At 39.6% G+C, this 27,330-nt stretch overlaps 1 protein-coding gene across 1 annotated transcript; it reads left to right on the top strand.

Annotated features, from left to right (window-relative positions):
• On the top strand, window positions 1-26,335 carry LOC307009914 (uncharacterized protein; the record flags this gene model as incomplete). Its single annotated transcript, XM_079634131.1, has 26 exons — window positions 1-97; window positions 3,182-3,305; window positions 6,652-7,045; window positions 9,414-9,491; window positions 9,586-9,687; window positions 9,767-9,820; window positions 14,255-14,308; window positions 14,386-14,439; window positions 14,518-14,571; window positions 14,787-14,840; window positions 14,944-14,997; window positions 15,097-15,150; window positions 15,731-15,784; window positions 15,897-15,941; window positions 16,030-16,083; window positions 16,182-16,235; window positions 18,531-18,584; window positions 18,725-18,796; window positions 18,874-18,909; window positions 20,430-20,474; window positions 20,568-20,600; window positions 20,873-21,019; window positions 23,030-23,206; window positions 24,275-24,365; window positions 25,764-25,841; window positions 25,960-26,335. The coding sequence occupies 26 exons, from the start codon at window positions 1-3 to the stop codon at window positions 26,208-26,210; spliced, it is 2,364 nt and encodes a 787-aa protein (XP_079490257.1). The 3' UTR covers window positions 26,211-26,335.
• Window positions 26,336-27,330: the final 995 nt, after the last annotated feature.

Raw genomic sequence — 27,330 nt, forward strand, 5'->3', positions numbered from 1 at the left:
ATGGGGAAGAACTCCCTGCGCATCCATGCAACCGAGCGGCAGGGAGAGCAGCAACAGAACAGAACCATACCGCCAAACTGTGTACTAATTGTCAATCGTATTTGCCGATAGTGGTCCTGACATAAAACAGAACCAACATGAATGTATTGCAGATATCATTAATCATATCATTAATTCAATATTTAATGTATAACATAATTCGAGAATTTAGTCTGATTCAAAGGGGAATCAGAATAGCAATTCCTGACTGGACAGGAGGAGCTGGGGAGGGAGGAGGGTAATTCACTCCTGAGAAACGTGACAGCTGCTGATACCAACAACAACCTTATAGATATAACACAATATAGATTGATCCAAACTGCTGTACATAGTGCAAAGCAGGTCTACACTATAAAAAAAAACAATTACAGGTGGTTTCATAAAGAATAAAAATGTGTTTTATGAGTAGATTTAAAAATGTCCACTGAAGGAGCAGACCTCACATGATAGTGGAGACCATTCCAAAGCTTGGGCCGGCCACAGAGAAGGCCCGGTCACCCTTTGATAGCAACACCGTGACACACTTTGAGCAAGTGTTTGGAAGATCTAAGTGCCCTAGCCGGACTGGACTATGACACAATAAGATCACAAATATACCATGGTGCACAGCCAGACAACACCTTATATACAGACATAAGGATCTTAAAATCAACTCTAAACGTATTGGGAAGCCAGTGAAGGGATGCTAACACAGGAGAAATATGATCCCTCTTTTTAGACACAGTCAAAAGTCTTGCAGCCGCATTTTGAACAATTTGCAATCGAGATAGTGAAGATTGAGGAAGACCAGAATAAAGACAGTTGCATTAATCTAATCGTGATGTTACAAATGCGAAAATTGTGTATCTAATAATCTGATAATTTGTGTATTTAATTAACACTGATGGAGCTTATATATGAATACAGGGACAGTGTCGTATTCCTATAGACGTGGATCAGCTGAGAGTCACTGAAGCGAGCTTGACTAACATGACCCGCCAGATTTGATTTAAAAACACATCAAGTAAAAGGCAAAACAACATTGAAAGTAATTCTATGGAGTTTAGGACATGCTATTTGTACAGTAGCTGTCCTGGATTTACAATGTAAAGAAGTAAAGAGGCTTGACCCAATCCCTTATGTTAGTGTTTTCTGTTGCTGTTATATATGCTGTTCGTATAGAATATCTCTTATGAAACATATATTCCCACCGAGGCCTGGTTAATAGTTTAGGAGAGTAGGTCAGTTTGTGGCCTAGAGAATGTTTGCAGAGCTCTGCTAGTGCTTATCTGCGACATACTACATCTGTCTCCTAGTGCGCTATCTAGACAGGGATCCACTGTCTGCCGAAAACTGAACAGAGATACAGTTTGACTTTTCTTGTTTTTGGTGTCTGTCCTATCTGAAAGTTCAGCTAGCAGATCGAGTTAGTTCAAATTAATGCTGAAATGCAATTTTTTATAATGATTTTATCGGTCTGCCCAAAGTGCTAGAAAATAAATATAATCTTCTTGTTATGAAGAAAATCTGTGTACAAACCTAGTTTTAGCAGCAATATAACATGTACCAAACCGCATGAAGCCTGTATGATGCCCACATCACTGATCACCTGAGATGTGCATAAACATAAACCAGCATGGATAAAAGCGTCCCCAGATGCAGCGTTTGACTGCAGAAGGATTGTGTGAAGAATGTGGAGGTCAGTGTTTGCATAGGATAATGTGCTGGAGGGATGAAGGCCTCGAGGGCCCGAGGGTGGAGTGGAGCTCAGGGGTCAGGTTTTCTTCTCGGCAGGTTTAGGCTGAAGTCACATTGGGACCAGAGATGCTTCTTTAAAATTGCCTTTATGATCACTGCTGGAACAGCCAAGGACCAATCTGCAGTGAACAGCTTCACAGGAATATGTAAGTACATTATGTGTTTTATAGCTCATTTAAAAGCAACTGCTCTTTAAAATATGATTTGTTTGTTTAAAATATGAGCTGCAATTCCTGAAGATGGCAGATTACACTGTGTTAAACCATTATTAATATTCAGCAGTTCAAATCTTTATATTGTAAAGGTGATAGCGAATTTACTGTACTGTTTATTGGATATTTTTGTTATCCAATGATAAAACATTTTTTGTATTGATTCTCCTAGTATTCTAAACTTACTAAAATACTAATTGAAAAATCTAATATTTTCCTTAAAAAAAGTGCTTACCAATAAATTGTTTTCACAAAATAGTTATTCATGTGATTAGGTACAAGCTATTTTTGCAAATGTTTGTGAAGTGAATCTTTTACAGCACTGACCTCCTTCCCATTTCAAATGCATGTGTAATTTGAAATGTTTATTCTATAGTTTATGTTAATAGTGTTATGACCCGGTTTCCATTTTGTGATTTTTTTGTATGTGTTTCAATGGGCATTTACTGTACGTAATATAGTACAATTTAATTGATTTAGTTTTGATTTAATTAACTTAATTGTAGTATAATTTTCTGTAGTTCAGTTATACAGGCTCTACATGTCAATGCTAGGAAGTTTTCAGTCGTTTGTTCCATCTTATCTTTCTCTCTTTTGCAGGCACATTTAAATCCTGACCGTCTTGATTTCCAAAATCCCAGCTTTGAACAAAATGCTGGTTTTCACAATCCTCCTGGCTGTCTTTGGCCTGGTCAGATGTCAGGAATTACTAAGTAAGACTGACCACAAAACACAGTATCATATGAGGATTATTGTTTCAATGTAAATGAAATGGTCATCAGCTTTTACGATTATGAGCTGGCAGCCAGATATCAGGTGAAGTCAAGTCAATATATCTATGAAAGTGTACATTTGCTCCTCTTATTGACCAGTAGAGGGAAGCACGGACCACTTTTAGTGATTTCTGGCCAGTATGTCATCATCTGTGCCGTAGAGGTACTTGATGAACTCATGGCTTTTTTTTCTTTTGGAAGCCGATCTGTCAGTTTAATTCAATATCCAGATTCCATATCCAAATGTTTCCATTCGTTTTTTCTTTCATTTTCTTTACTAGTGAATAAAACATGACAGACCTAATTTATACTCTGAATCTTGAAGCTTGAATCCATAAACTCTGTCAGTCCACTGAAAATAGAAATCTTGCATTTACTCGACCTTCCCCTTCTGATCGCTCCATTTGCTCTTATCTTTAGCTTATGACCTGTTGGAAGAGTTCGGCTTGTCCGAGTCTAGAGGGGTGAGAAGGGTCAATGGGTCTGAACCCGATGCGGTGGCGTACCGCGTTAACCCGTCCCTCCACCTCAAGAAGAGCACGAGGTATTTATATCGTCCTTCTGACATAATACTTTTCCACTCTTTCTGCTTTTCCACTGAGCGTAATCATGCTCGCCCCCAAACAATATCTCTCATTTCCTGCTCCTCAGAATCTTCCACTGTTCCACAATCTTTCAGTGTTTCTTCTAATTTGATCAAATATGTGCTTACACGTCAGTCATCCCTGTTGAATCCTCATCGGTGTGTATAGCACAGATACACGGAGCGGTCTGTTCTTAAACAGCACAGTCATCGTCCTGAAATGTTGGTATTATATTCTCATGTTTTTCTCAAGCATCAGCAGCTGTTCGTTCGTGTCAGCTGTGGTTATGGCATATGCTGGGTCTTTCCTTTTGTGCGTGTGGGCCAACAATGCTGTCCACAACCACCTCCCACTAACATCCCCTACTAGAGCAAATCATCCTGAGAAGTACATGACTGTAAAACCACCACCAAATGTGATCAACAACATCACAATAGAAAACAAGAGAGCTGTGCTACCACACAGTGCTTAAATGAACATTGTTCTTGGAAACATTAACTGCTAATTTCAAAAAACTGGCTCTCTTAAAAAACAAACAGGAGCATAAATAGGAATTGGAAACCAATGGAGACCATTTGGTTTAGATTAATGCAAAACTTCACGTAAGGTCACTGTGAAAGACCAATGTTGAGCAAATACACAAGCATGTTTTTAGAAATGGTAACCCTTCATTACCACACTATACTGTATCAGTTCCACTGTACCCAGAACCATAGCTTAAACCACAGGAAATATGACTAATATTGTCATAATTTTTATACTTGTAATCAGGGCTTGACATTGACTTTTTTGCTCACCAGCCACTGTGGCTAGTGGTTTTCCAAAGTTACGAGCCACTCAGCATTTTCACTGGCCACCAGTTTGACATCGATACCATGAGGGAAAACTGCCATATGGATATTTTTATTAATATTAATACCATCATTTGCAAGCAAGTATTTAAAGGGTCATGACATGGGTTATTTTATTTTATTATTATGTTCCCTTAGGTGCAATTATAGTATTAATATAGTTTTTTTTACAAAAAACTTTTAAAATGTAGTGATTTATGACCTTTCCCCACCATGTTTCTCATCCTCTGATTCAAACAGTCTGTTTTGGGGGTGTTTCCCCTTTAAGAGTTCAGTGTTAACGCCCACTGTTATGATTGGCTAACGTCAGTGCCTATGCATCAATTATTAGCGCCCCCAGCCAGAATATTTGCGGATTCGGCGTATTTAAAAAGTAGTTTAAAGTTTTAAATACATTACTTACAGTTTGCGTCGTCGTTGTTGAGCCCAGAATAGTCGGCACGGACTTATCTTTGAGCAACAGTTTTCTGGCAAAGCCAGCATCATTTTGGGATTTGTTCTCAAAACAGTCATCCTTCAAATGTATAGAACAAACGCTTAAATTAACACTGCCGTGACTGGGATGTCCGCAAAAAATAAAGTGCATCCATTTTTCCCCTGACGACTGGATCTTTCGCAGCGTTTTCAAAGATGTTGTTTGTCCACAGCCAGGAACAGCACATCTGCGTGGCATCGTAATTTCCCTGTACACAGACCCACTCACTCTCCGTCGACTGAACACTTGTGAGGCGCGCAGCGCGCGGGCGCGACAATGATACGAAATGAGCGTAGTTGCCTTGCGCTTTAAGCGTAGTTGTCTTTTGCCGGAGGCGGTCATATGCAAACGCTGGTACGTCACTTCGTACCGTGACGTCACTTCTTACCATGGATCCAGAACGAGCTGTATTTAGAGCTTGATTAAATAAATGATTCGTTTATAATGGGGAGGACGTCTTAAGCTATGAAACTTGCAGGACGTTTTAATGGTACAAAGACCTCTTATATACCAAAAGATCAAGGCAAATTTGGTTTCTCATGTCATGACCCCTTTAAGTCTGCTGTCACTTTCAGACCTGATGCACAGATCCATTATACTGTTACACATGCATTTACTTTCTCCACCGTTTACGTTCACTTAAAGGTGCAGTGTGTGATTTTTAGCAGCATCTAGTGGTGAGATTTGCGAATTGCAAACAGAAAGTCACTAACGGCCTATCCCTCCCTTTTCAAACTCGAAGAAGAAGCTACGGTGGCCGACGTAACCAGCAGCACATTTATCCCACATAGCAAACTCTCTAGCGCTGTTTGTTCGCTGTCGGCTACGGTAGAAACATGACGTCACGATATGTCGACCTTCATTTAAGGGGGTGTCCGCGCTTATGTAGATATAAATGACTCATTCTAAGGTAATAAAAACATAACGGTTCATTAAGTAAGGTCTTTATACACCACTGAAAACATAGTTATGGATCTTATATTGCATTTCTGTCAATAGATCCTCAGAAATAATACACTTTGCACCTTTAAAACAGAACTGACTGTGAATACTCACAACTCTGGCATTTTGACATTATTTTGTGTGTGTTTGACTGTTTAAGCGTAATAAGCAGTGAAAAATAACTCCATGTAGTACTGAGAGGTGTCTTCATGTGTGCGCACTTGCGGGAATGAGTAATTACCCGCCGCTATACGTGCAATCCCACACCGGAATTCAAGCCCTGTTACACCAACAAAATATTCATCCGGAGCAAATGAAACGAGTGAGTGGAGGCGGGTTTGTGTGTAACTCGCTGTCAGAGAGATGAGAGAGAGAGAGAAAGAGCAGCTGGTATTGTGTGTTCATTCTGCGGAAAATTAGTATTGGAAGCGTTTCAGATCTTTGAGTATCGTCATATCAAAAAATCTATATCACTACATTGCACTTAGTTAATTTTTTTAGATGCCTTTTTAAGACTACAATTGAAAAATATATACATTTTATATAAATTTCAACCCACTAAAGTGGAAAGTAGGAGTGACTGCGTTACACACCACTGCTGAAATACACACACATTTGGTGGATTGGTGAGTGTTCATGTCAAGCCCTGCTTGTAATACATATTCATATAATCTCCATAAGAAAATCTCCAACGTTTTTAAGAGCGCTCATACAATCCCAACTTTCTTCAATCGTCTCGTCTGTGTTTGCACGTCTAGACATGTCTGCGCATTAGTGCCCGGGGTTGTTTAGACTCTCAGCAGGTTTTAGCAGGGAAGGCAAGTTTAAATGAGTGACTTATTGAATCATTCACTCAACTAATTCTTTCAATTCTTTCAACAACAAAACTCAACCAGTTCATTCAGGAACACAACACCAGTACTTTGTGTTGCTTGGAGCTGTGCACAGGTTGATTCTGATTTGGCCTCGTCTGCACTGAAATGTTCTTCATTTCTCTTTTCCCTTTGCACATACGCTCTCACCCATCCCTCCATCCAGCGACATCTACCCAGGCGGTCTACCGTCAGACTACTCTATCATCGCCACCTTCAAAGTAACCAAGGACACTGCTAAAACATCCTGGAATCTGTGGCAAGTCAGTGACCCTGATGGACGGGACCAGGTGGGCCTTCGTTTTCAGGGCGACACCAAAACCCTGGACTTCTTCTACACCAGCCCACAGGGCACACAGATGCTGCGGACCTTCCAGAGGGTGGACAAACTCTTTGACGGCGAGTGGCACAAGCTGGCGCTGAGTGTGAAAGGAGAGCAGGTGAAGCTCCTGGTGGACTGTGAGGAGGTCAGCGTGGAGCCTCTGGACGAGCCGCGGCCGGTGATCCGGCAAGGCTTTACCTCCATCGCCAAGAGGGCTGTCGGTGACCGCTCGGTCTCTGTGAGTACCAGGCACAGACTCCAGTTTGGATTTACCAGGAATGCTGTCATCATTTGTTTATGGTGTATACTCAAAAGGAGAAGTAACAAACTCTTGTTAGTCGATCTACGAACGCCGATCCAAGTGCGCTGGTGAGATGTGAACGAGCTTTAAGTTGTGATAAGGTGAGCGCGAACAGTAGGCTACGTGTACATATTGAAGAGAAGAAAATGGTTTGTGTTTGTGCATATGAGATTCTACACAGTTCAGCGCACTTGGATCGGCGTTTGTAGATCGACTGATAGAGACTGTTTTTCAAAGATGGCTTCTGCCTGTATACGCGAAGTTGACTATGTATAAAATATCTTCTTATTAAACTGTCTGGACACTGTCAAAGTTCTCAATGCTTCGGTTTGCATGTAGGGACCCTCATTATGCTACCGTGTTAGTGTGGGGCTATTTTGAGCCTTGTTATTGCGATTTTTATTTGTCATTACTCTATGCCCTATATACTAGCGTTATACTAGCGTTATAGGCTAAACTGTTTTTAGAGATAAAACTATTTACATTCGATAATCATGAAAACAAATCTCAGATAACGGTTGACTAGGTAACAATGTGTAATTAGACCAAAGGTTCATTTTGCGCCGGAGTTCTCCTTTAATAACTAAGCTGTCACTCATCTTAATTCATTGCAATCTCACACAGTTCTGCTAACTAAGTTTACTGTACAATACATATATTATAATAGCCTACATAATTTCTACACTTTTTTCTTGCAAGTTGAATTATAACAAGATGATTTCAGTGTGCAGATCTCAGCACTGGACAAAAACTCTGCCGTTTTGAGTGATGAGGGGATTCTAATTTAAACACATCTGATTGGCCATTGCTTTCAAGAAATCATCAGATATGTTTCTGCAAAAATACGTTGAAAATAGAACAACCTGTTTATATTAGTTTCAATGCTTTCAAGAGCACAATCACCAAATCTGTTTATGTTTATCAGATTATTCTGAGAATATTTGCGAGAGTGCAGAATTCAGTTCAGCTCGTGCACTGAACAAAACTCTGGCGTTTCAGCGATTACTAATCTTAACGCTCTGATTGGCCGTTACATTCATAAACTCAGCAGAGTCGTGTGTGATTGGTTATAGTGCGCAACTCTGTAAAATGCGTAAAAAGTATGAGGCAACATGAGCAGATCTAAATTTAATGCCGCATTTAATTTTCCTTTTCACTTTATTACTAGATTAGTTTAAATGTGCATGTGCATTTTTGGACAAAGCCACTGTTCATTTTCGACCCATGCAGTGTACGGCTTGGCCTTAACACATGCTCCGCCTATGGTGCCGTTCCTTGCACAATACTATAGCATGACCTAAAAATATTTTTACCATAGTGCATGATTCAAAAACAAAAACATTTTAATGTCTACATCATATGATGTCTCCATGTTTGGCTTTTATGACATTGTAAACTTGCTCGGCAGCTCACCAGGGGCCTCATTTATAAAACTGTGCGTAGGATCCTTACTAAAAGTGTGCGTGCTTGTTTTTATAAATCACAACTTATGCGTCGGAAGTGGCGTACGCCTCTTTCAGGGCCTGTTTTGTGCGTACGCAACGGTTATAAATGAGGCCCCTGGTACAGCACTGAACTCTCGATGTGGAGTCCAGTGAAACACGACAGCTCAAAGACTTGTAGAAGCTGGATTGCTTCAGCAAATGTGTTTTTATCTCCTGTCTCTCACTATCGTTTGGGTTTTAGTGCTTCATATTTTTTTCAAACGTCAGAGCATTAACATAGTGCCACTCACCGGACATTTATGTATTTCTGTGATACATACTATACAACAACCAAGGTGATAAAATGTTGCCAGAGTTTTAGAGCCACTCACTAGACATTACACTTGCAAGAAGCAACGTAATATCATTTTGCAGAAATGTCTCCACAGGCATGTATTTCTAATGAGCATGAAGAATATATTGATCAAAATCAAGAACAAGGACAGGCCAAATACACATTGAGTTTGCTGTATACTAGTATAAGCCAAGTCAGTATAGACATTATGTCTACACCATTTTCAGCCCTGAGCTTGCTTTCTTTTTCTTCCGGTTTGTATTTCCACATAGATCTTACATATTTATGAATGAACCGCTTTGTTTTAAAATCTTCCCGGTCTACTGACATTTATTAAGACATCTGCTTTAAACATTGCTCATAATAACATTTTAACTCTACAATAAGTTTATCTACTCCACCAGATAATTACTCCTTTTTTATCTAACCATTTTTCTAGAGACGAATGTGTGCATGATGTCTCTCTGGAGGATAAGGTCTATGAGCCAAGTATAAATGTAATCTGATGTGTTTCTTTCTTGTGCAGGTGGATCTGCAGAAGATGCAAGTCTCCTGTGATGCTGACCAGGCGTACTCTGAAGGCTGCTGTGAACTCTCCAGCGTGGTGAGTCAGTTGCCCCGTGTGTGGGATCTTGCCTTCTTCTGCTTGAGCTCTCAGCTGTTCGTCAGCCTGTTCTCATCAGCTTGATCCTCAACAGTGCGGAGGATATGCTGAGATTGGTTTAACTGCAGGAAGAGGAAGAGCAACCTGTAAATGTGTACATGGACAACCGGGTGTCCAGGGACGGCCAGGACCCAAGGTAGCCAAAACCTTTGTTCTCTCTTCCTAAACAATAAACTCGGTAATGCAATCTCTACAACTGTGTCCTTCTTCCGTAGGGTCACAGAGGCCTGCCAGGGAATACGGGAGAGCCAGGCAGACTGGGCAACTGGGTAAGAGTCCTGTCTGAAAACTCTCACCATAGTGTGGGACTCGCTGTGTTTGAGTTGGTCAAACAACAAACAGTAGTCGCTGGTCATTAAGGTCTTAATGAGAGGGCATTACAGGACAAACATGCACAGTCTGGAATGACAGCAAGCAGAACGGATTGAAAGAAGAGATAGACGAGAGAGGATATTAACCTGGAATAGATCCTCTCTGGGAAGTGAAGTTGTGGAAAATGGAAGTCTAAGCATGATGGAAACAAGAGTCAGGACTCGCTTTGAGGAAATGGTAAACACTGTGGCTTCTCTCATTCGGCAGAGCATCCTGTGGTTGGTTTGTATTTACTGACAGCAGCAGTAATCACTGTCAGAGATAGGCTGGTACTATTCTACAATGGCTAAAGCCCATCAGAAGCATGTGGCATTCGTAACAATTAAGAAAAACCTGTGTGTACAGCAGTGTTAAATAAAATTTCCACTTGCAGGCACTGTTTTAAGGACAAACCAAGAAGGCCTATAATATCTCAATGGTAGTTGCTTAGCTGGTACAATAATCCTTGGAAGTATGAGATTTGCATTCTACTGTCTTTGTTCATGAAACCATAAGGATTTTCAGGCAATAATCTGAGCTGTAAATGCCATGTGATTAATCACAATAAAATGTACATCATCATAATGCTGATGACACAAGAAGTCTATTTCATGCTTTTAAGAACTCTGCAAAAAAGGTAATGGTAAACATATGTAATATATTATATTGTATTATATTATATTATTCTAAATATCTTGCATGAACTGGAAATGTTCAACCATATAGTTTTCTTTGAAGGTTTCTAAGCAAGTGTCTTGGCTTTGTTCAGACAAGCATTTTTTGGCTTACTGTACTGTAAAATCCCTTTAGTTGTTTGTAGTCCGAACAGCAAAAGAACCACATGATTCCAAATTGTACAAACCCAATCCACACCACATCCATATGTGGTTTGAAATCTGATTAAAGTCAGACTTTTGGAAATGCGTTAAAGTCTTAATGGTCAGATCAGATTTCAAGTAGTTTTTTTTCTTCATTTGGTATGCGACGTGATAGTAATGTCGACAGTGCAGTAGAGTCTACAGTTGTCTGCTTCACTCATTTACACTCACATGCAGCTTTCAATCCAGTGGTGAATGTGTGTGTGAGCAGTTTTGAACAGTATGCATGAATGTTTAAAAACAGTAATGCCTTTGATGTTTATGAAGTCTGATACATCTTATGACTTGAACATAAGCAGAGGCAACATTTACAGTTTTCCTTCTCTTTACACATTGACAGCTACTCTCTTATATCTCATTACAATGGCAACCGATGGATATAGATTTATACAGTAACACTGTCTAAACAAACACATGCATTTTTTGCAACATGTCAATGGTGACAGTCAGTCCCAAAGATTGGATTAAAAAAAAGAAAAGACACTGTATACGTAAAGTCTTTGAATTAACTACTCATCCCATGAATTTGAAATAATGGTGACTTGTGGCTTCCAAAAAAAACAAAAAACAAAACTGTATCAGCACTTAACAGCTTCATAGTTCATGGCAGGTCTTGAAAGGTTCACACATTATCATCATCAAAAACTTCCGGTATCGTTTCTCTGTCGGAAATGTTCTGAGACATGCGACTAGAGCTTCCAGAATCATTATATTTATGGTACAACCACTTGCTCTTGAGTTACAGGGATATAAATAAATAAACGGAAAAATCAGTTGGGGCGTCATTCTCCCAGGAGCAAAACCATTAGAGTCTAAACAGGCTCTGCAAATATACAGGACAATGTCTGCCGATCAGCTTAATTAAAGGACATGGCATAGCGCATCAGGATCCAATTACTTGTATACATTTGGGCTGCAAGCACAGTTCATGTTCGTGAGCAACCTTGGGGGGAAAACTTGATTCTTTCCACCCCAGAGTTATGACTAATTTACCTCTTTGATCCGAGTCCAGTTCCCTGTGGTGTGCTGGAATAATATCTTTAAAAGTCAGCCCCGGCAGCATGTGACGGAGTGAACACGCTCTTTTCCAATTACTAACATTGAAGACACTCGTGCCAATCAGTCAGAGAATCTATACTACCTTTCCAAAAATGCACATGTTCATTACTTTGATAATCTGGTACAGTCAGCGCGCTGTAGGAGGAGATATGTCTGATGGATTGTACAGCAGAGGGGGGGACATGTGGTATTTAGTCCCTACTGAGTGCAAACACACTGTATATCTGCTGCTGTGTGTGGTCTCTTTTGTACCTGGAAGAGTTCGTAAAAGTCTTTACTATGTTATGAGAACCCCTTTTCCCAAAGGTTACTCCACTAATTACAAAGTGTGGCTGTAGCACAGCATTTAATGCACTGAGGAAGCTATTAGCTAACTGAGTTAATTGACTCAGTGTTTGATAAAAGCCAGTCATTTTGCTGAAAGTGAAAAATGAACAAAGCAACTTAAATGCAACAAAGTTGAGCAGAGTTCAACCTTATGCAAAAGAACAGTGATGCAATGTGGAGAGCAATGGGAATGCACTCAGTGATCCACCACTGGAAACTGTAGTCCAGTAGGAATGGCTACAAGCAACCAACAGCAAAGAGACTCCAGGGGTTTAATCGCTGTCAGTGTGTCAACAGGACTTACGCCGGTCTCACACTAGAAGGGTAGGCAGTGCGAAGGAAGTGAGTGCCAATTGTCCTTTCACACTGGTGAAAATGTTTTTAGTGCATGTAATGAAACTGCAGTCGATGTAGTCCTCCAGTCATATTCAGCCTGCCAAGTGCTTCTGTTTATGATTGCTTCAGATAACCAAATAGCATGTTGTGTCGTTACTTTTTTGTGTCAATCCAGAGCATTTTGGCCTTGTTGCTTTAACTGAGTATGAGCAGCACAGTAAACATGAAGTTGACATGCAGTGCGAATGCTCTAAAAAATGTTTTGATCATACTCTGCTTACTCATCTAGGGCCCTATTTTAACGATCTGAAACGCAAGTGTCAAAGCGCAGAGCGCAAGTAACTTTGTGGGCGGATCCCCACAAATCTAAAAGGGGTTGGTCTGAAGTCACTTCATTACTCATAGCTGTGGTTTGGGCGTAACGTGAAATAAACCAATCAGAGCGTCCTCTCACATTCCCTTTAAGAGCCGGGGCGCTTGTTCCATGGTGGATTGCTATTATAACGGCGGATTTGCCAGCGCACGCCAGAGCGATTCACAGCCGAGGAGACCGACGTTCTCGTCAGGGCCGTAAAACACACAGAAGTGACATTGGGGATGATGGAAGAAACCACCCAAATTAGCTTCGGTTAAACAGGCGTATCATTTGGGTAAATGTGTAGCCTAATCTAGATTTTTTTTTTTTTAATCTAGATCGATTTTTTTCACATCTTCACGGACACAACAATGATTTCCCTCGTGTGTTAATATTTTTCCTTGTAATAATGTATGATTTGCAAAAATGAAAACTGCTGCGTCTGTTTATATTAGAGAATCAAAGTGGATGCGCGTTAACACGCTACATTATGGCCAAGCACGCGCCCTTAAAATACCATATGACTAACGCGCAACGCGCCACTGTCTTTAGACTGGGTTTTTCCTGGTCAGTGGCGCAATTGCTTTCTAAAACTGGAAAATAGCACCAGGGAACTTTTGCGCCGGAACACGCTCCTCTTTTCACTGAACCGCCCCTGCGAGCGCAAGTTCATTCCCTAATTTACCGACGTGTGTCTGTGGAGGGAAAAGTCCGCTGTGCGCGGGTGCAAAATAGGAATGATACATGCGTCGGTGTTCAAAGTCAATTGTGCTGGGTGCAAGATAGGGCTCAATGTGTGAAACAGGCCTTTACCTCCATTTACATGTTCACATTTATTTGAGAGAACTTCACAGATTTCTCCCCAAAACCAGTGAAGAAAAAAGCTGCATGGTAATGGCTTACAAAAGAAGGGAAGAAAGACATATTACATGATCTCTGTGGTGCAAGAGCAAGTTAAATCACCGTTCATTGTTCTGAAGCATTAAATCACCAACATATTGTTAATGCATTTACGTTTTAAGAAATACATTTGCAAGAAAACAAACTGTGCACAGGCCATAAGAAGTTTATACTTCCACTGCTTGCCATTTAGAGTAGGTTTTTCTCATTATAACCCTGAAAGCTATTGGCAGTTGTTCAATTGTGTGAGTAGGGATCCTGTTTGGTCAAGTGCATTTTTACACCAACATGGAGGGAACCGTTTCCAGCCGTTCTGTAGCTCCAGGCTGTCATATAGTGGAATACATGCTGCCTTTTTCCAGCACCGTAAACAGAGTTCTTTACGTCTTTGGCCAACCTTATTGGCCAATTAAAGTCTGCATCTGTTGCCGTTGTTACATTCTATTTACTATTAAAAGCCATTTTGCAAGCATTCATCTCAAACCTTCTTGTTGCAGGGGATACGTGGGAAGACTGGAGATTATGGACACATCGGAGAACCTGGGCCTAAGGTGAGTGTCTTCATTGTACAGTCTCTGGGTTGGCACTGTTGTACAGACCCACTCACGGGTCAACTTCTGTCCCACAGGGTGAAGACGGTATCAAAGGAGAAAAGGGCATGCGAGGACTTCGAGGCCAGGAGGTAATACATTAAACAAATGCAAAACCAACTTTGACAGCCTTGTAGCTTTGCAATGACAATTGGTCTTCTCTCACCCAGGGTGGCAGAGGACCCAAAGGCCTGAAAGGGCTAAAAGGAGCTTCAGGCCATAAGGTAAAAACCACATTATTTAGACACCATAGACATTTAGACACCAGCTGGTTGCAAAAACAGCCAATATGGTTGATGTTTTATCTAATGCAACAGCACTGATACCTTGTCGATTGTGTTTTTTGTAAGTAATTATGTTCTGTATCATTGCTTGAACACTTCATTGTAAGCAATGCGATGGACATTGTATAAGTGTAATGCTATGCATCTGATCAAAGGGAGTGCGAGGGACACCTGGAGAGAGGGGCGAAATCGGCCAGCTCGGGGAAGTTGTACGTTCTGTTCTAAAACACTTTGCTTCGATAAAATATATGTGAGATGGATTGTGTTATTGGGGATATGAATGACTCATTCGCTCCCCACCACATCTCCCAGGGTGCAGCAGGAGAACGGGGATACGAGGGGATTGCGGGCTATCAGGGAGTGAAGGTATGATTTCTCCCTCACTCTGCTTTGTTTTTGTCTCTAAAACATTTGTTGCTGTGTTTGGTTGGAAATCTCACAATTCACATTCTTTTTTTGGAACAGGGAAATGAAGGCTTACCCGGAGCTGAAGGATCTCGAGGACCACGGGGTCATCTGGTATAAAAACATGCTGGGGACCTTCTGCATTTTGCTGCATGACATTTGAAAGCCATGGGTCGATCTTAAATTGAAAATTTGACACCTTATTGGACTATCTATGCATGTGTGCACATATCTGTATTCATGGAGGACAAGGTGGAAACGTTTTAGGATTGTGAGGGTGAATCTCATGAAAAAAAAATGTTGGGGCTACATTTTACCCCAAAATCAAAAGAACAAACGTTATTATGATGAAACAAAATAAAGTATATTATTAGACTTTATTTATTTTTTGCTTTGGGAAATTTTTAAAACATTATGGGCTGGTAAAAGGAATGCAAAGCTTCAAGGAAACCCACAAGCTTCAAATTCCTGATCTTTTGGGGTTTGAAGAGGAATGAAACTGTCTGCAGGGAGAATTTAAACATCAACAAAATTGTTTGCAAATGTATACAGATTCTGACCTCGCTTCTGTGGACGTCCTGCCATATACAATCCGTTGACATCCCAAGTAGTAAAGCATGTAGTCTTTTTGAAATGATGCAAATATCATGGGAATCTGACTTGATGTTTATAATCTGTCTCTTCTCTGTGACAGGGGATTGTGGGAGATCCCGGTGAGCGAGGAACACCTGGAGAAAAGGGAAAGCCAGTACGTATACTAGTTATCACATTCCCACAAATCATGCTGCTTTTTACACTCCTCTGCTAAGCTTAACCAGTGAGTTTTATTTGGCACACACCTATCTTTTTACTCTCCACAGGGTATTCTAGGCCCAAAAGGAAGAGTTGGTGGAATGGGGGGAAAGGTTGGTAACTTGACAACCGGTTATAACGACAAATAATTTGTTGACCAGTAAATGAACTGTCTAGTGTTGCTTCATTTGAATATATCAGGGTATAGTTGGTGATCCAGGTTTGCAAGGGCGAGACGGAGACCCTGGAATTGAGGTATAAATTGCGGTTTCATATTAAGTTCAGAAATAATGTTTTCCAATGATTTCATGCCCACTAGCTTGCTTAAAATGTCATGGTATAAATGCATGCAGGCTTATCAAGGACCACAGGGACCCGATGGAAGACATGGACAAGTTGGCGAAAGGGTAACATAACTCTTCCTAATCAACCACTTCCTTAGAAACCTAAGAATCAAACCATTCTTGTAACAAAATAGAGGAACAGAATGATTTTCATGACATTTGATATTTAACATTTCTTGACCTGTATTGTTCCTCTGATGCACACACTTAAATACTGTAATTTTTATACAATAAACTACTGATTAAAATCTGCTACCCAGCTAGTGAATGTAAAGCAAAGTGATGCAACACAGAACTCAAACCATTCAACAGTTCTTTCCAGTGAATCACTCACTGAACTCAACATAATCTGACAAATGTTAAGGCCTGTTCACACCTAGAAAGATAACTATAACGAAAACTATATTAGTGTCCACACTAGTGGTGCAACGGATCACAAAACTCACAGTTTGGATCATATTATGGTTTTTAAATGATGGATCGGCTAATTTTTCAAAAATGGGCAAATGTAATTTCCACTTATTACTTAAAGCAAACTTTAAGTACTTTGATACCACAGCAAAAACTACTAGCCTAACTCAAAAAGTTCAAACAAATATAGATTAAAAAATAAGAACAAATACACCAATTACAAGCATAGATCATTACAATATGATAAAATTTCAAATAAAGTAGTCTAACACTAATAATCAGGTACAGAAATGTAATAATGAAAAATAACACTATAGTGTACACTAATCGCGATTAATCGAATCCAAAATAAAAGTTTGTGTTTTCATAATATATGCGTGTGTATTGTGTATAATTATTTTGTATAAATAAACACACACACATGCATGTATATATTTGAGAAATATTTGCATTTATATAATGCATATATATTTTTATATGATTTATATTATATATAAATATAACTATTTTATATATAAATAACACATTTTTCTTAAATATATACAGTACATTCATGTGTATTTATATACAGTATACAAAATAATTATACACAATACACACACATATATTATGTAAACACAAACTTTTATCTTGAATTTGATTAATCGCGATTAATCGTTTACAGCCCTAGTTCAGTGTATATATATATATAAAAAAAAAAAATATATATATATATATATATATATTCATTTTAATGCTGTCAATCGATAAAAAAAATAACTAGATTAATCACAAATTTTTGTCCGTGATTAATCACGATTAATCGCAATTAAAACACTTTTAAAATATATTTTATAATGTAATAATTTTACAGTTAATCTCTGAATTAATATAGAGACAACATAAAGACAGCATATTTTAAATACTTGTTTAATGGCATCTTTTTATGAATGAAGGCCAGTATCACTGATTACTAATACAGCTACTGATGTCTCGATGAAAATGAAAACGGATGCTGCGTTAATTGCGTTAAATATTTTTTATGCATTAAACTGGGAAAAAATTATCGCATGCGTTAACAGCCCTAATTAATGTTTGTTAAATCTGTTTAGTTGTTTGATTAAAATTAATGACATAGACAGCACAGGTATTTATAGGCTGCTGTCACTTTAAGACCCAATGCACGGATCCAATATAGACAAGTTTTTGACATATTTTTGTGTGTACGTGTCCGTTTAACCACAAGAAGACGGAAAAAGGAATCAATTCTGTGTTCACGCACTGAAACGTGCCTCTCTGTATGTGCACTTCGGTTGTGTGTGGCAGTGCACACAGATATCGGCGCACAAGTACCGAATTTAGTTCTCTTTCGCCTCTTCTTGCGCTTGAATGGTTTAAATTGCTTGAATGTGTAAATTGGGAAGACAAAACACATACAAATGATATACTATCATTCAAATCACATGCATGCTGAACTGTGAACTGAACCGTACGGATCATGGATCAACTACGATCCGTTCCCCCCCATGTCCACACCAATGCATAATATCACTGTTTATTCTAAGCACATGCAGCAATTTTGTCGTCTAAGCTCTTTAAAGCAGGATGGATTCTGATTGGCTGTCAATGTTTTTATCGTTCATCAGCTGAGTTATTCGTTCTGAAAGTGATTCCAACGATATTGCTTCTCTGTACCGTTTTCACTAGAGTTGTGGTGTGGACTCTGCTATTATGTTATGTTTTATGCTCTGTGTTTTGATTGATTATTGTTTATATATTTAGAATATATGTATTAAAAATCCTAAAAGAATCGTTAACGAATCAGAATTGTAAGGGGAAATCAGAATCAGAACCACTATTGCTAAATTACTTTTTGAACCCCATCTCTAAAGAAGCGTCTGTCTGATTGGGTGTTGTTGTGTGTGCTTATGTAATGTGTAACATAATCATATTTAATATTTAACACAGGGTGAGAAAGGTGAACAAGGGTCTCCAGGGAACATGGGCCCTCCTGGACTCACAGTAAGGGCTGATCTATTTCAGATCTACACTGATCTATATGTGACTTCAGTAAATTCCACCTAAATAATTTACCTTGGACGTTTACGACATAGAAATACACCCTGCCTTCTGGTAGATTTACAAAGTGCTATATTCTCCAGGGGCCGCAAGGTTACAAGGGCTCTGCTGCAAAGCCAGGAAGACCAGGATTTATTGGGCCCCCTGGAAGAACGGTGAGCTATATTCCAAAGCTTTTAAAATTGAAGTTCACATCTTCCAAAATGCTAAAACATGCCATGTCTCTTCATAGGGGCATATGGGAATACCCGGCAGACCAGGCCCCAAGGTAATGATCTCCACTCATTCACTAATTTAACACTAACTTGTCTCATCAAAAGGGCATTTTGAATCTTGCGAGACACCACAATGGCTAGACAGGGCATGATGTATATCATAAAGAAAATCTCCTGCAAATCATTGTCTGGTTGTAAATATAGTATATTTCTATATCAGTTCATCAATCTTTATAGAGGGGTCACTTCAGATATATAAGATCATGCGCCATGTGGATTACTGAAACCAGATATCCCAGAATCCTTAAAAAAACTTTGAGGCCTACATTTTCTTGTGTTGTGCTTTTGGCATCTATCATTACAATGAGCATTCACAGTGAGCAGCAAACCATCTGATGCACAAATGGGCTAAACTGCTGTGATAGACAACCATTTAAACATTTGTGAAATGTATACTAATACAACCTGTCATCAGATTTGTTGAAGCCTTGACAAATTGCTGCAATATCTTCTTGAGAAGTGGGAACTGACCCATTCACAAAAAAAAGTGAATGGAGGTAAGCCAGAACACACCCGCCGTCATCCGAAAGCATAAACCTCAGCATGTTTTCACACTGGAGTCATGTCTGAGCAGCGCAGCTCTTCACCGGTTAGCACTGCAGTTTTTGGCTGCATATTCAGTCACTTGGCTCTGAGTGCAGTCACACTACATAGTGTGTTAGACTGAAACTGTTGACTGCTATGTTCTCATTCCAGCATCAACCCTCCGCTGATATCTAAACTTCTGAGAAGATCACCACACTTCATTTAAACATGTCACTGCAGACAAGACTTTTCATCCACATATTTGAAAATAATCAAATTTCCACAGGGGCTCTAGCATTAGATGAAGCATCATATGGTGTTATTAGAGCTACGTCTTTTCCTTCTGTGGTCATCTGTTCACTAAACATTATTTCAGCATCACGTGGATATTGCCATAAGTGCTGATGACTCTTAACTAGTGTAAAGACACACTTGCCAGAAGATATTTTGTGAAATTTGAATGACTGGTCATCAAGGCAAGAGCCTGATGTTGTATTAACATGTTATGTAATGTAATATACATGGTTACACATTTTTAGAAAATGGAAAGCATACAAGAGTTAGAGAATGGAAAATGTTGGGTTTGTTCCTGCCCCTTTTCATTTTAAAATGAAACAGGGTCTTTGGTCTAGAAGTCAAATGCACACACATCCAGAAAGAATGATAAAAATAGTTGTTGCTAGCAGAAACATTGTAGCAAACACATGGGACATCGTGTGCGTTGAGCGTCTGTAGAGTAGTTGAGAGCCAGAGTACACAAAATTAGATCTCAGGCTAATGTGTTAAATTCCAGGGCAATTTTCTGATTAGGGCACATTACACCAAATTATTTTCCTCAGAGTTTTACAGCCTTCTTTTAACACAAAAGCGTCACAACCATTTTGGGGTTTCCTCTCACAACACCTTGACCACTTATTTTAAACTACAAATCACATTTGATGTATCAAATCCAGAATGCAATCGCAAACATTGCTTTTGTATCTTCCAGGGTGACACTGGCATTCAAGGGATCCAGGGAAGCAAAGGGCAGAAGGTCATTATCAACTCAAATGCTTTTAATTTAATGTTGACTCATTTCCATTATCATATGGTTCTACTTTCTCACAACACCACATTGTTTCCACAGGGTACAAACGGAGTCAAAGGACCTAAAGGCAGGGTAAGACTGTCAGAGTTGTTCACATTTTAGTTTATCACTATGGAGCGTTCTTATAAGCATTAGCAGCGATGGGTTTAATCTGTCCACTGTCACAGCAGAAGCAGAAATACAGTTGGATTGTAAAGAACCAAGTGATGGCCACATGAGCCAGTTTGAGTTCCATTTCGTATTTCTTTCCAGGCGTGCTGTCGAGATATCATTGAGAAATATGTATACAGTGTAAAAGTTCACTTGCTTGTTTATGGGTGTGTTTGTATTTGTTTGTTTTCCAGACAGGAGACGCCGGTGTGCCAGGACAACAGGGTAGCAGAGGAAAGCGAGGCCCTGCTGGAGAGTCGGGTAGAAAAGGCCGTGTAGGCTCCAAGGGAGTGATAGGAGACAGCGGTCCAGTGGGCTTTCAGGGCCCGCCAGGCCCACCAGTAAGTCTGAAAATCCAACTCATACCTTTTGTTTTCCTGTTGTATGCTATGGTTGGAAATAGTATAAAGAGGAAGAACTTGAACTGGAGAAATGCAGAATGCACAAAATGAAGTTTTCAGCCTTATTGCTAAAGGCACGGCTTTAGCAAATATCTGACGTGACCTGCGTCAGATATTTCAGTCCCGCTCCCAAAGGATTCTGTCCCGCTTCCACCTGCTCCCGCAAAAATGTTAACTTCTCCCGCCTGCAACATTCCTGTTTGGTCCCGCTCCTGCCCGCAGAAGCCTGCATAAAAGTATAACTGGATTTTTTGTCCACTGGAAGTTATGTCACCTAGCCACAACCTACAGTATACATCCCAGCATAAACGCATAGGCTGCTGTGTGCATATTGTGGCATGGCAGAATGCACACAAAGTGCCCTCTTCGAATAATCCCTAAAGGATTTGAAATGTTGTAAAAGTTATTTTATTGAATGGATAAATTGCCATAAGCAGCTCTCTAAGGCTGTGTTTACACTTGGCATTAACATGCGACCTGTATCCGGATGTTGTCCACATACAGTACACATTGAAAAGACAAGTGTAAACGCGCTTCTGATCGGAATGTTTTCCACATTATTAGTACTTGTAGCCTCTTCATCCTCCATATTTTGCGAGATTTGTAAAATGTCCCCCGACTTTTTTGGCGGGAAAGCGAGATCCGATCTGTTATCCAGATACAGAAGCCACTTGATGAGGACAGGTGTAAACGCACCGTGTCCTGATTGGCTTATGATCCGATCTTCTTGATTCGATCACGGTGATCGCATGTTAATGCCAAGTGTAAACGCACCTTAACAGGAGTTCATTGTAAAGCATTGTCTATTGTGAAGGCTCATTTCATTATGGTTGTTGAAGCGCTGTCCTGGAATTTATTTTCAAGGATTTCAATTTATTTACTGTGTTCTACAGTTATGTCTTCAGCTTGAGATACTTTCCATCTAAACTGGTTATATCTCTTAAGCCTAGTAGTGAATGTTTTATGAGCAGTAGGATAATCTCTCTGTCTTTTTTTTTGGTTATGAGTAAGAACCATGTTTCTTCTACACAATCACGCAGAGCCGAAGCACAACCAAAACAATGTTCTTCCACAAAATGCATGCAGTTTTTTTGTAACCACTAGAGGGCCAAAAGTTACATAGTGTACCGTTAAGTATTGATAGAATTCTCTGGCCAAAATATTATGATGTACTGACATACGGTTGTAATCAAGTCATCTTCCTTTATATAGCGCTTTTAACAATGTAGATTGTTTCAAAGCAGCTTTACAGAGATAAACGTATAATTTAAGGTAACAGATTGGTTTGGCTTTATAGCGGTTCTTGAATAAATATATTTTCCAGCTAAAGTTAGTTTTGTTTAAGTCAAATCAATATCACTTTCCACATTTAAGCAGATACAGTAAAAGCTGTGCTCCTAGTTCTATTACCTAGACAGACAATAGCTGCCTGGACATGTTGCCAAAATGGCTGTCACCTGCCTGAGGGACTTTATGGACTTTTTGACATAGTCCATAAGCAACCGAGGGTTCATAAGGAACCGAAGGTCCATAAGAAAGGTGAAATTCAAACTTTCCTCCTTAAGCTTAAATTAATGTCTGTTTAGGGCCTTGTTAAGTGTTTTCTTTTGCATTTCATCTGCCGACTAACAAGCTTCACCTTTAGACAAAGCCTTCAAAACTTCTGGGAGATTCAGCCCTTGTGGCACTTGGCGTAACATGCATGAAATATGTGGTAACCATTTTGGTGTCAAGATCTCTAGTAAACGCTTTCTCATTAGTGCAGTTTTCTCTGCAGCTCGGGGCAAGGTTTTCATTTAGTGTGGCTGTAAATCCATAATGAGGCTGGTGAAATATTGTTGGTCGTATTTATTTCTCCTTCATTACGCAGCCACACATTTTTAGACTACTACGGGCGAGAGGTGCTCTGATCTGAGCTCCGTGTTTCAGTGGTAATGATCTCTCTCGTAGGGCCCCACTCTCCCTGCTCAACATGTTATCGAGGTCTGCAAGCAGGTGGTGCTGGAGCAGATGTCCACATTCGCCAACTCTGTAAAAAGAACTTGTGCAGCCGTGTGCCCGCTCTATGGAGACGTGCCAATGGGCGCCCCAGGTCCCCCAGGATCGAAAGGACCACCTGGACCTCCAGTAAGTTTCCCACCTCTGAGAAAAAATACCTCACTACAACTCTGGAACAGTCTCAATTTTGCTAGGCCTTGGAAACAAAAGCATTTAGATGTGGTTTGTTTTAGACATCACAGTTAGCACATGTTAAACCTGTTTTTGCCATAGTAAAGTAAGGAAGAACATGCTCCATACATCAACTTTCTTCCAGGCCAAGTTTGATATGTACATAGTGTGAAGGCCTCTGGAGAGAGCGTGCAGCAGTGTTTGGCAGTATAGGTTGGAATTAAAACATTCAGAATTTCCAAGTCCCCGTGAAGACAAATAGGAAGTCACAGACAAGGCACTTGCTCTGTGTTGAATGGTTTTTGGAGAGAATCCCACCTTCACTGGACTGGAAAGCCTTTCCATATTTCTCAAGTAGATCTTTTTTTCAGACTTCTCGAACATTTTCACTCAAGGGGCCCAAAGGCCGATAAAAGTTCACTGAGCCTCAAATTCAAACATGTAAAGGGTTGTAAAATTGAGAGTTGTGAAAAACTGCACACAACGTAAACTTCAGGATCAGCATAGCAAAGAGTCTACAGACACTTTGATTCTTCTAGAGGGAAAGTTCACCACTATCATTTACTCACTCTCATGTTGTTCCAAACCTCATGTTTTACAGAATGTCTAAGCTAGTATTTTACATACAACAAAAGTACACTTTTGCCAGTGTCAAGTCAAGTCATCTTCATTTATATAGTGCTTTTAACAATGTAGATTGTTTCAAAGCTGCTTTACAGAGATAAACGTCAAATTTAAGGTAACAGATTGTTTTGGCTTTATAGCAGTGGCTGTTAAGCAATAAAAAGTCTCATGAAGCCATCAAATAGCATTGTGTAAAGAACAGACCTCCATTTGATATAGCTCAGAGCTGGTAATTGGTGGGTTGCTGGTTTGATTCCCACAGCCATGATTGTACCCTTGATCAAGGGGGTTGCAACTGCAATAAGGATACTATCGCTTTGGACAAAATATGTCTGCTAAATTACTAATTACTAACAAATAACTAAATTTGCAACTATTTCTGGAAAAAAAACATTATAATAGGGTGGTCCTGGCATTGACGGTCTTAAAGGAGAAATCGGGCAGCAGGGATTCTACGGAGAACCCGGTGACCTGGGCAGACAGGGCTCAACAGGTACAGTAAACCATCTTCACACTGTAGTGCATATTGTACAAATAGGAGCTTATTGGACATTCACCAATACAAGGGTGGTCCTTCATGTTGGAGCCTTCACATTAATCATATGCGGTTGCCTTAACATCAGATAGCGTAAAAAGTAACAAATAAAGAATGTGCCCAGATATAGAGAAACAATAATGCTATGAAGGGTATCTGTCAGTATTGCTCTTGGCTGTGTTCATGCATGATGAACTAGCATAACAAATACTTCTCAGCTGGAAAAGCTGCCCAAGTAAGCAGACCATATGACGGATTCACCTTCACAAGGAACTGTTGTCTTTTGGAATGGGATGTGTCATGAAATAAATACATAAATAATGTCAGTCTGCAAGCATCAGCAGAGGGAAAGTAATAGCTTTATTAAACATGAGCAGATGTGCGACTTCTCTGCCAAACAGCATTAATGAGGCAAATGAGTATACAGGTGCAATAGTTCAAACAAAGTGTTTAAAGAAAAAATTACCTATATTACCTTGTTTTGGCAGTATAAAATAATATACAAGTTAAAAATGTCAAGAAAATAGACAAATGACTTGCTTGCAGGTAGGGTTATGGATCTATGTTAGGGAAGCTACTTTGAAACTGTTGCTTCTCAATGTGCAGGTCCTGCACATTCTTTGGTTTTCCAGGATCATCTGTATATTTGAACCCTTTCCAACAGTGACTGTATGATTTTTGAGATCCATATTTTCACACCAAGGACAAATGAGGGACTTATGCACAACTATTACAAAATCTGCAAATATTTATATGTATCGCCCATGAAGGCGACATGATAAATTCAGAGTTAGGGGGTGTAAACTTTTGAACAGGATGATCAGTATAAATTGTTCTTAGTTAGTTGGAAGATTTGTTTTCTTTCTTTTGTTTACTGCTCTTCAAAAGCTACATGTTTCCCAGAAGACAACTTTATTTTTTAACAATGTTTTTAATAGTAATAATACAAAGTAATAGTAACAAAATAGTTATTTTGCCCTATGGCCTGAGACAATAGGATAGGCTTCAGCGTCCCCCACAACCCCACATAAGACATAGGAAATTGTTTTGGAAAAGCATGGATGTATAGATGGATGTATAGATGGATGTATAGCTAAATCACTGCTTCTGTGCAGGGGCAATGAATTGTAACTATGTGATTGGCAAGCCATTATTTTGCATTGTTATTTAGTCTGGCAGTGACGTCATGTATCAGTTTCCAGCCAAAAATGAAGAGTATTACAAGTCATTTTATACATTTATTCAGGAATGACCTCAGCACACACATGATTGTTAATCAGTATAAAGAACATCTATTTGAGGTGCTCCTGCCGGATTTAGATGGTTGTTTATTTTAATAACCTATGTTTGCCACAGGTGACAGGGGAGAACCAGGAGACAAGGGAGCCAAAGGCTATGGCCTTCCCGGACACATTGGGGAGCAGGGACCAAAGGGTAAGATAATAATGACCAAAGAATTAACGTCTCTTGTAATAGAAGTATCACTTCGATGACGACTTTGCAGCCTATTTTTATTTATTTATTTGACTATCTTTTTCTTTGATATAACCAGGTAAGCGTGGGCGACCTGGCCAGACATTTGATGGGCAACCAGGTCGGATGGGAGAGAGAGGCCATGTTGGCCAGCTTGGTTTGAGGGGTCACCCTGGACTACGTGGAGTTCCTGGAGTCTGTCTGACGTCTGGGTGTGCCTTACTCAATGCTACTTCTAATGGATCGCCACAAGTACCTCTGCAGGCACCTCAACGGGCACCTCAACGATCACCTCAAAGGGCAACTTCGAGGTTCAGAGGACGCCAATGAATGCACCCTTGAAGAAAACATAGTGACATTTGGATCTCAGTGTGTGTTTATTAGTATGGCGAAAGGATTAGAAACTGAAATGTGAGGTGAAGGGCAATTAATGTATATATAAAACTGAATCCATTCAAAGACTGAAACACTGATCTAAAACTGTAAAATGCAAAGCTATCACAAACTGCAAGACATTAAACCTGTTGACCAACTTTTATTATAAATTAGAGATGTACCGATTGATCGGCTGGTGACCGGAATTGGACGATTTTCACGTGATTGGCCATGACCGGCGACAAATGCTCTCGGGTGTCACATGATTAACATCGCGCAACATCAGCATCACACACAGAACGCACATGTAAGAAACCTCGTGAATTACGGCCGTTTCACACCGCAAGCGTGAGCAGTGACAGTGAGCATTTTAATCAATGAGTGCGTTCACACAAGCAGGAGCGTCGCGTGACGCAGCAGTGAAGCGCGGGTTTCGGCGCCGAATCTATTTTCGCTGCGCTGCTCACGCTCAAATAAAGTGAAAGCACACTTTTGATGGACAAAATAAATATGATTTCACAAAAAAAGGGCCCAAAATGCTAAGAATTTGTATGTCTAGTGTGTTTTAACAAGAACTGGAATAGGCTATGTCAGAAAAGAAAGTGAAGACTCAAAAATATTTATAGAAAATTTACCCATTTAAACTTGTTTTTATTATTCAGTTTGGGTAAAAGTATAAGGTCTTTTATATATATATAAAACAAATATATATATAGAAAATAAATATTTGTGTGTGCTGTAAAATGGTTAGGAAAAAATGAAATCAGAATCGGCTAAAATCGGTATCGGCTGGTCAAACTCAAATCGGAATCGGCCTAGAAAATTGTAATCGGTGCATCTCTATTATAAATGCAAATTAAGGTAATTTAAAGATACAGATAAAGTTTGCATATATATACCAATGTATGTAGTTTCAAAGTGATCTGCACATTCCTCAATTTTATTTTCAATAATGCTGTTTATAATAAAAATGAAACAATGAATATCTTAGCCCTCCTCTCTCTCTCGACTTGCAACATGTTATGTGCATTTTTTTTTAAAGTTATGGTAAATTCAAAACTAAATTTCAGAGGAA

This window comes from Phoxinus phoxinus (assembly GCF_949152265.1).
Source record: "Phoxinus phoxinus genome assembly, chromosome: 14".
Classification (NCBI taxonomy): Eukaryota; Metazoa; Chordata; class Actinopteri; order Cypriniformes; family Leuciscidae; genus Phoxinus; species Phoxinus phoxinus.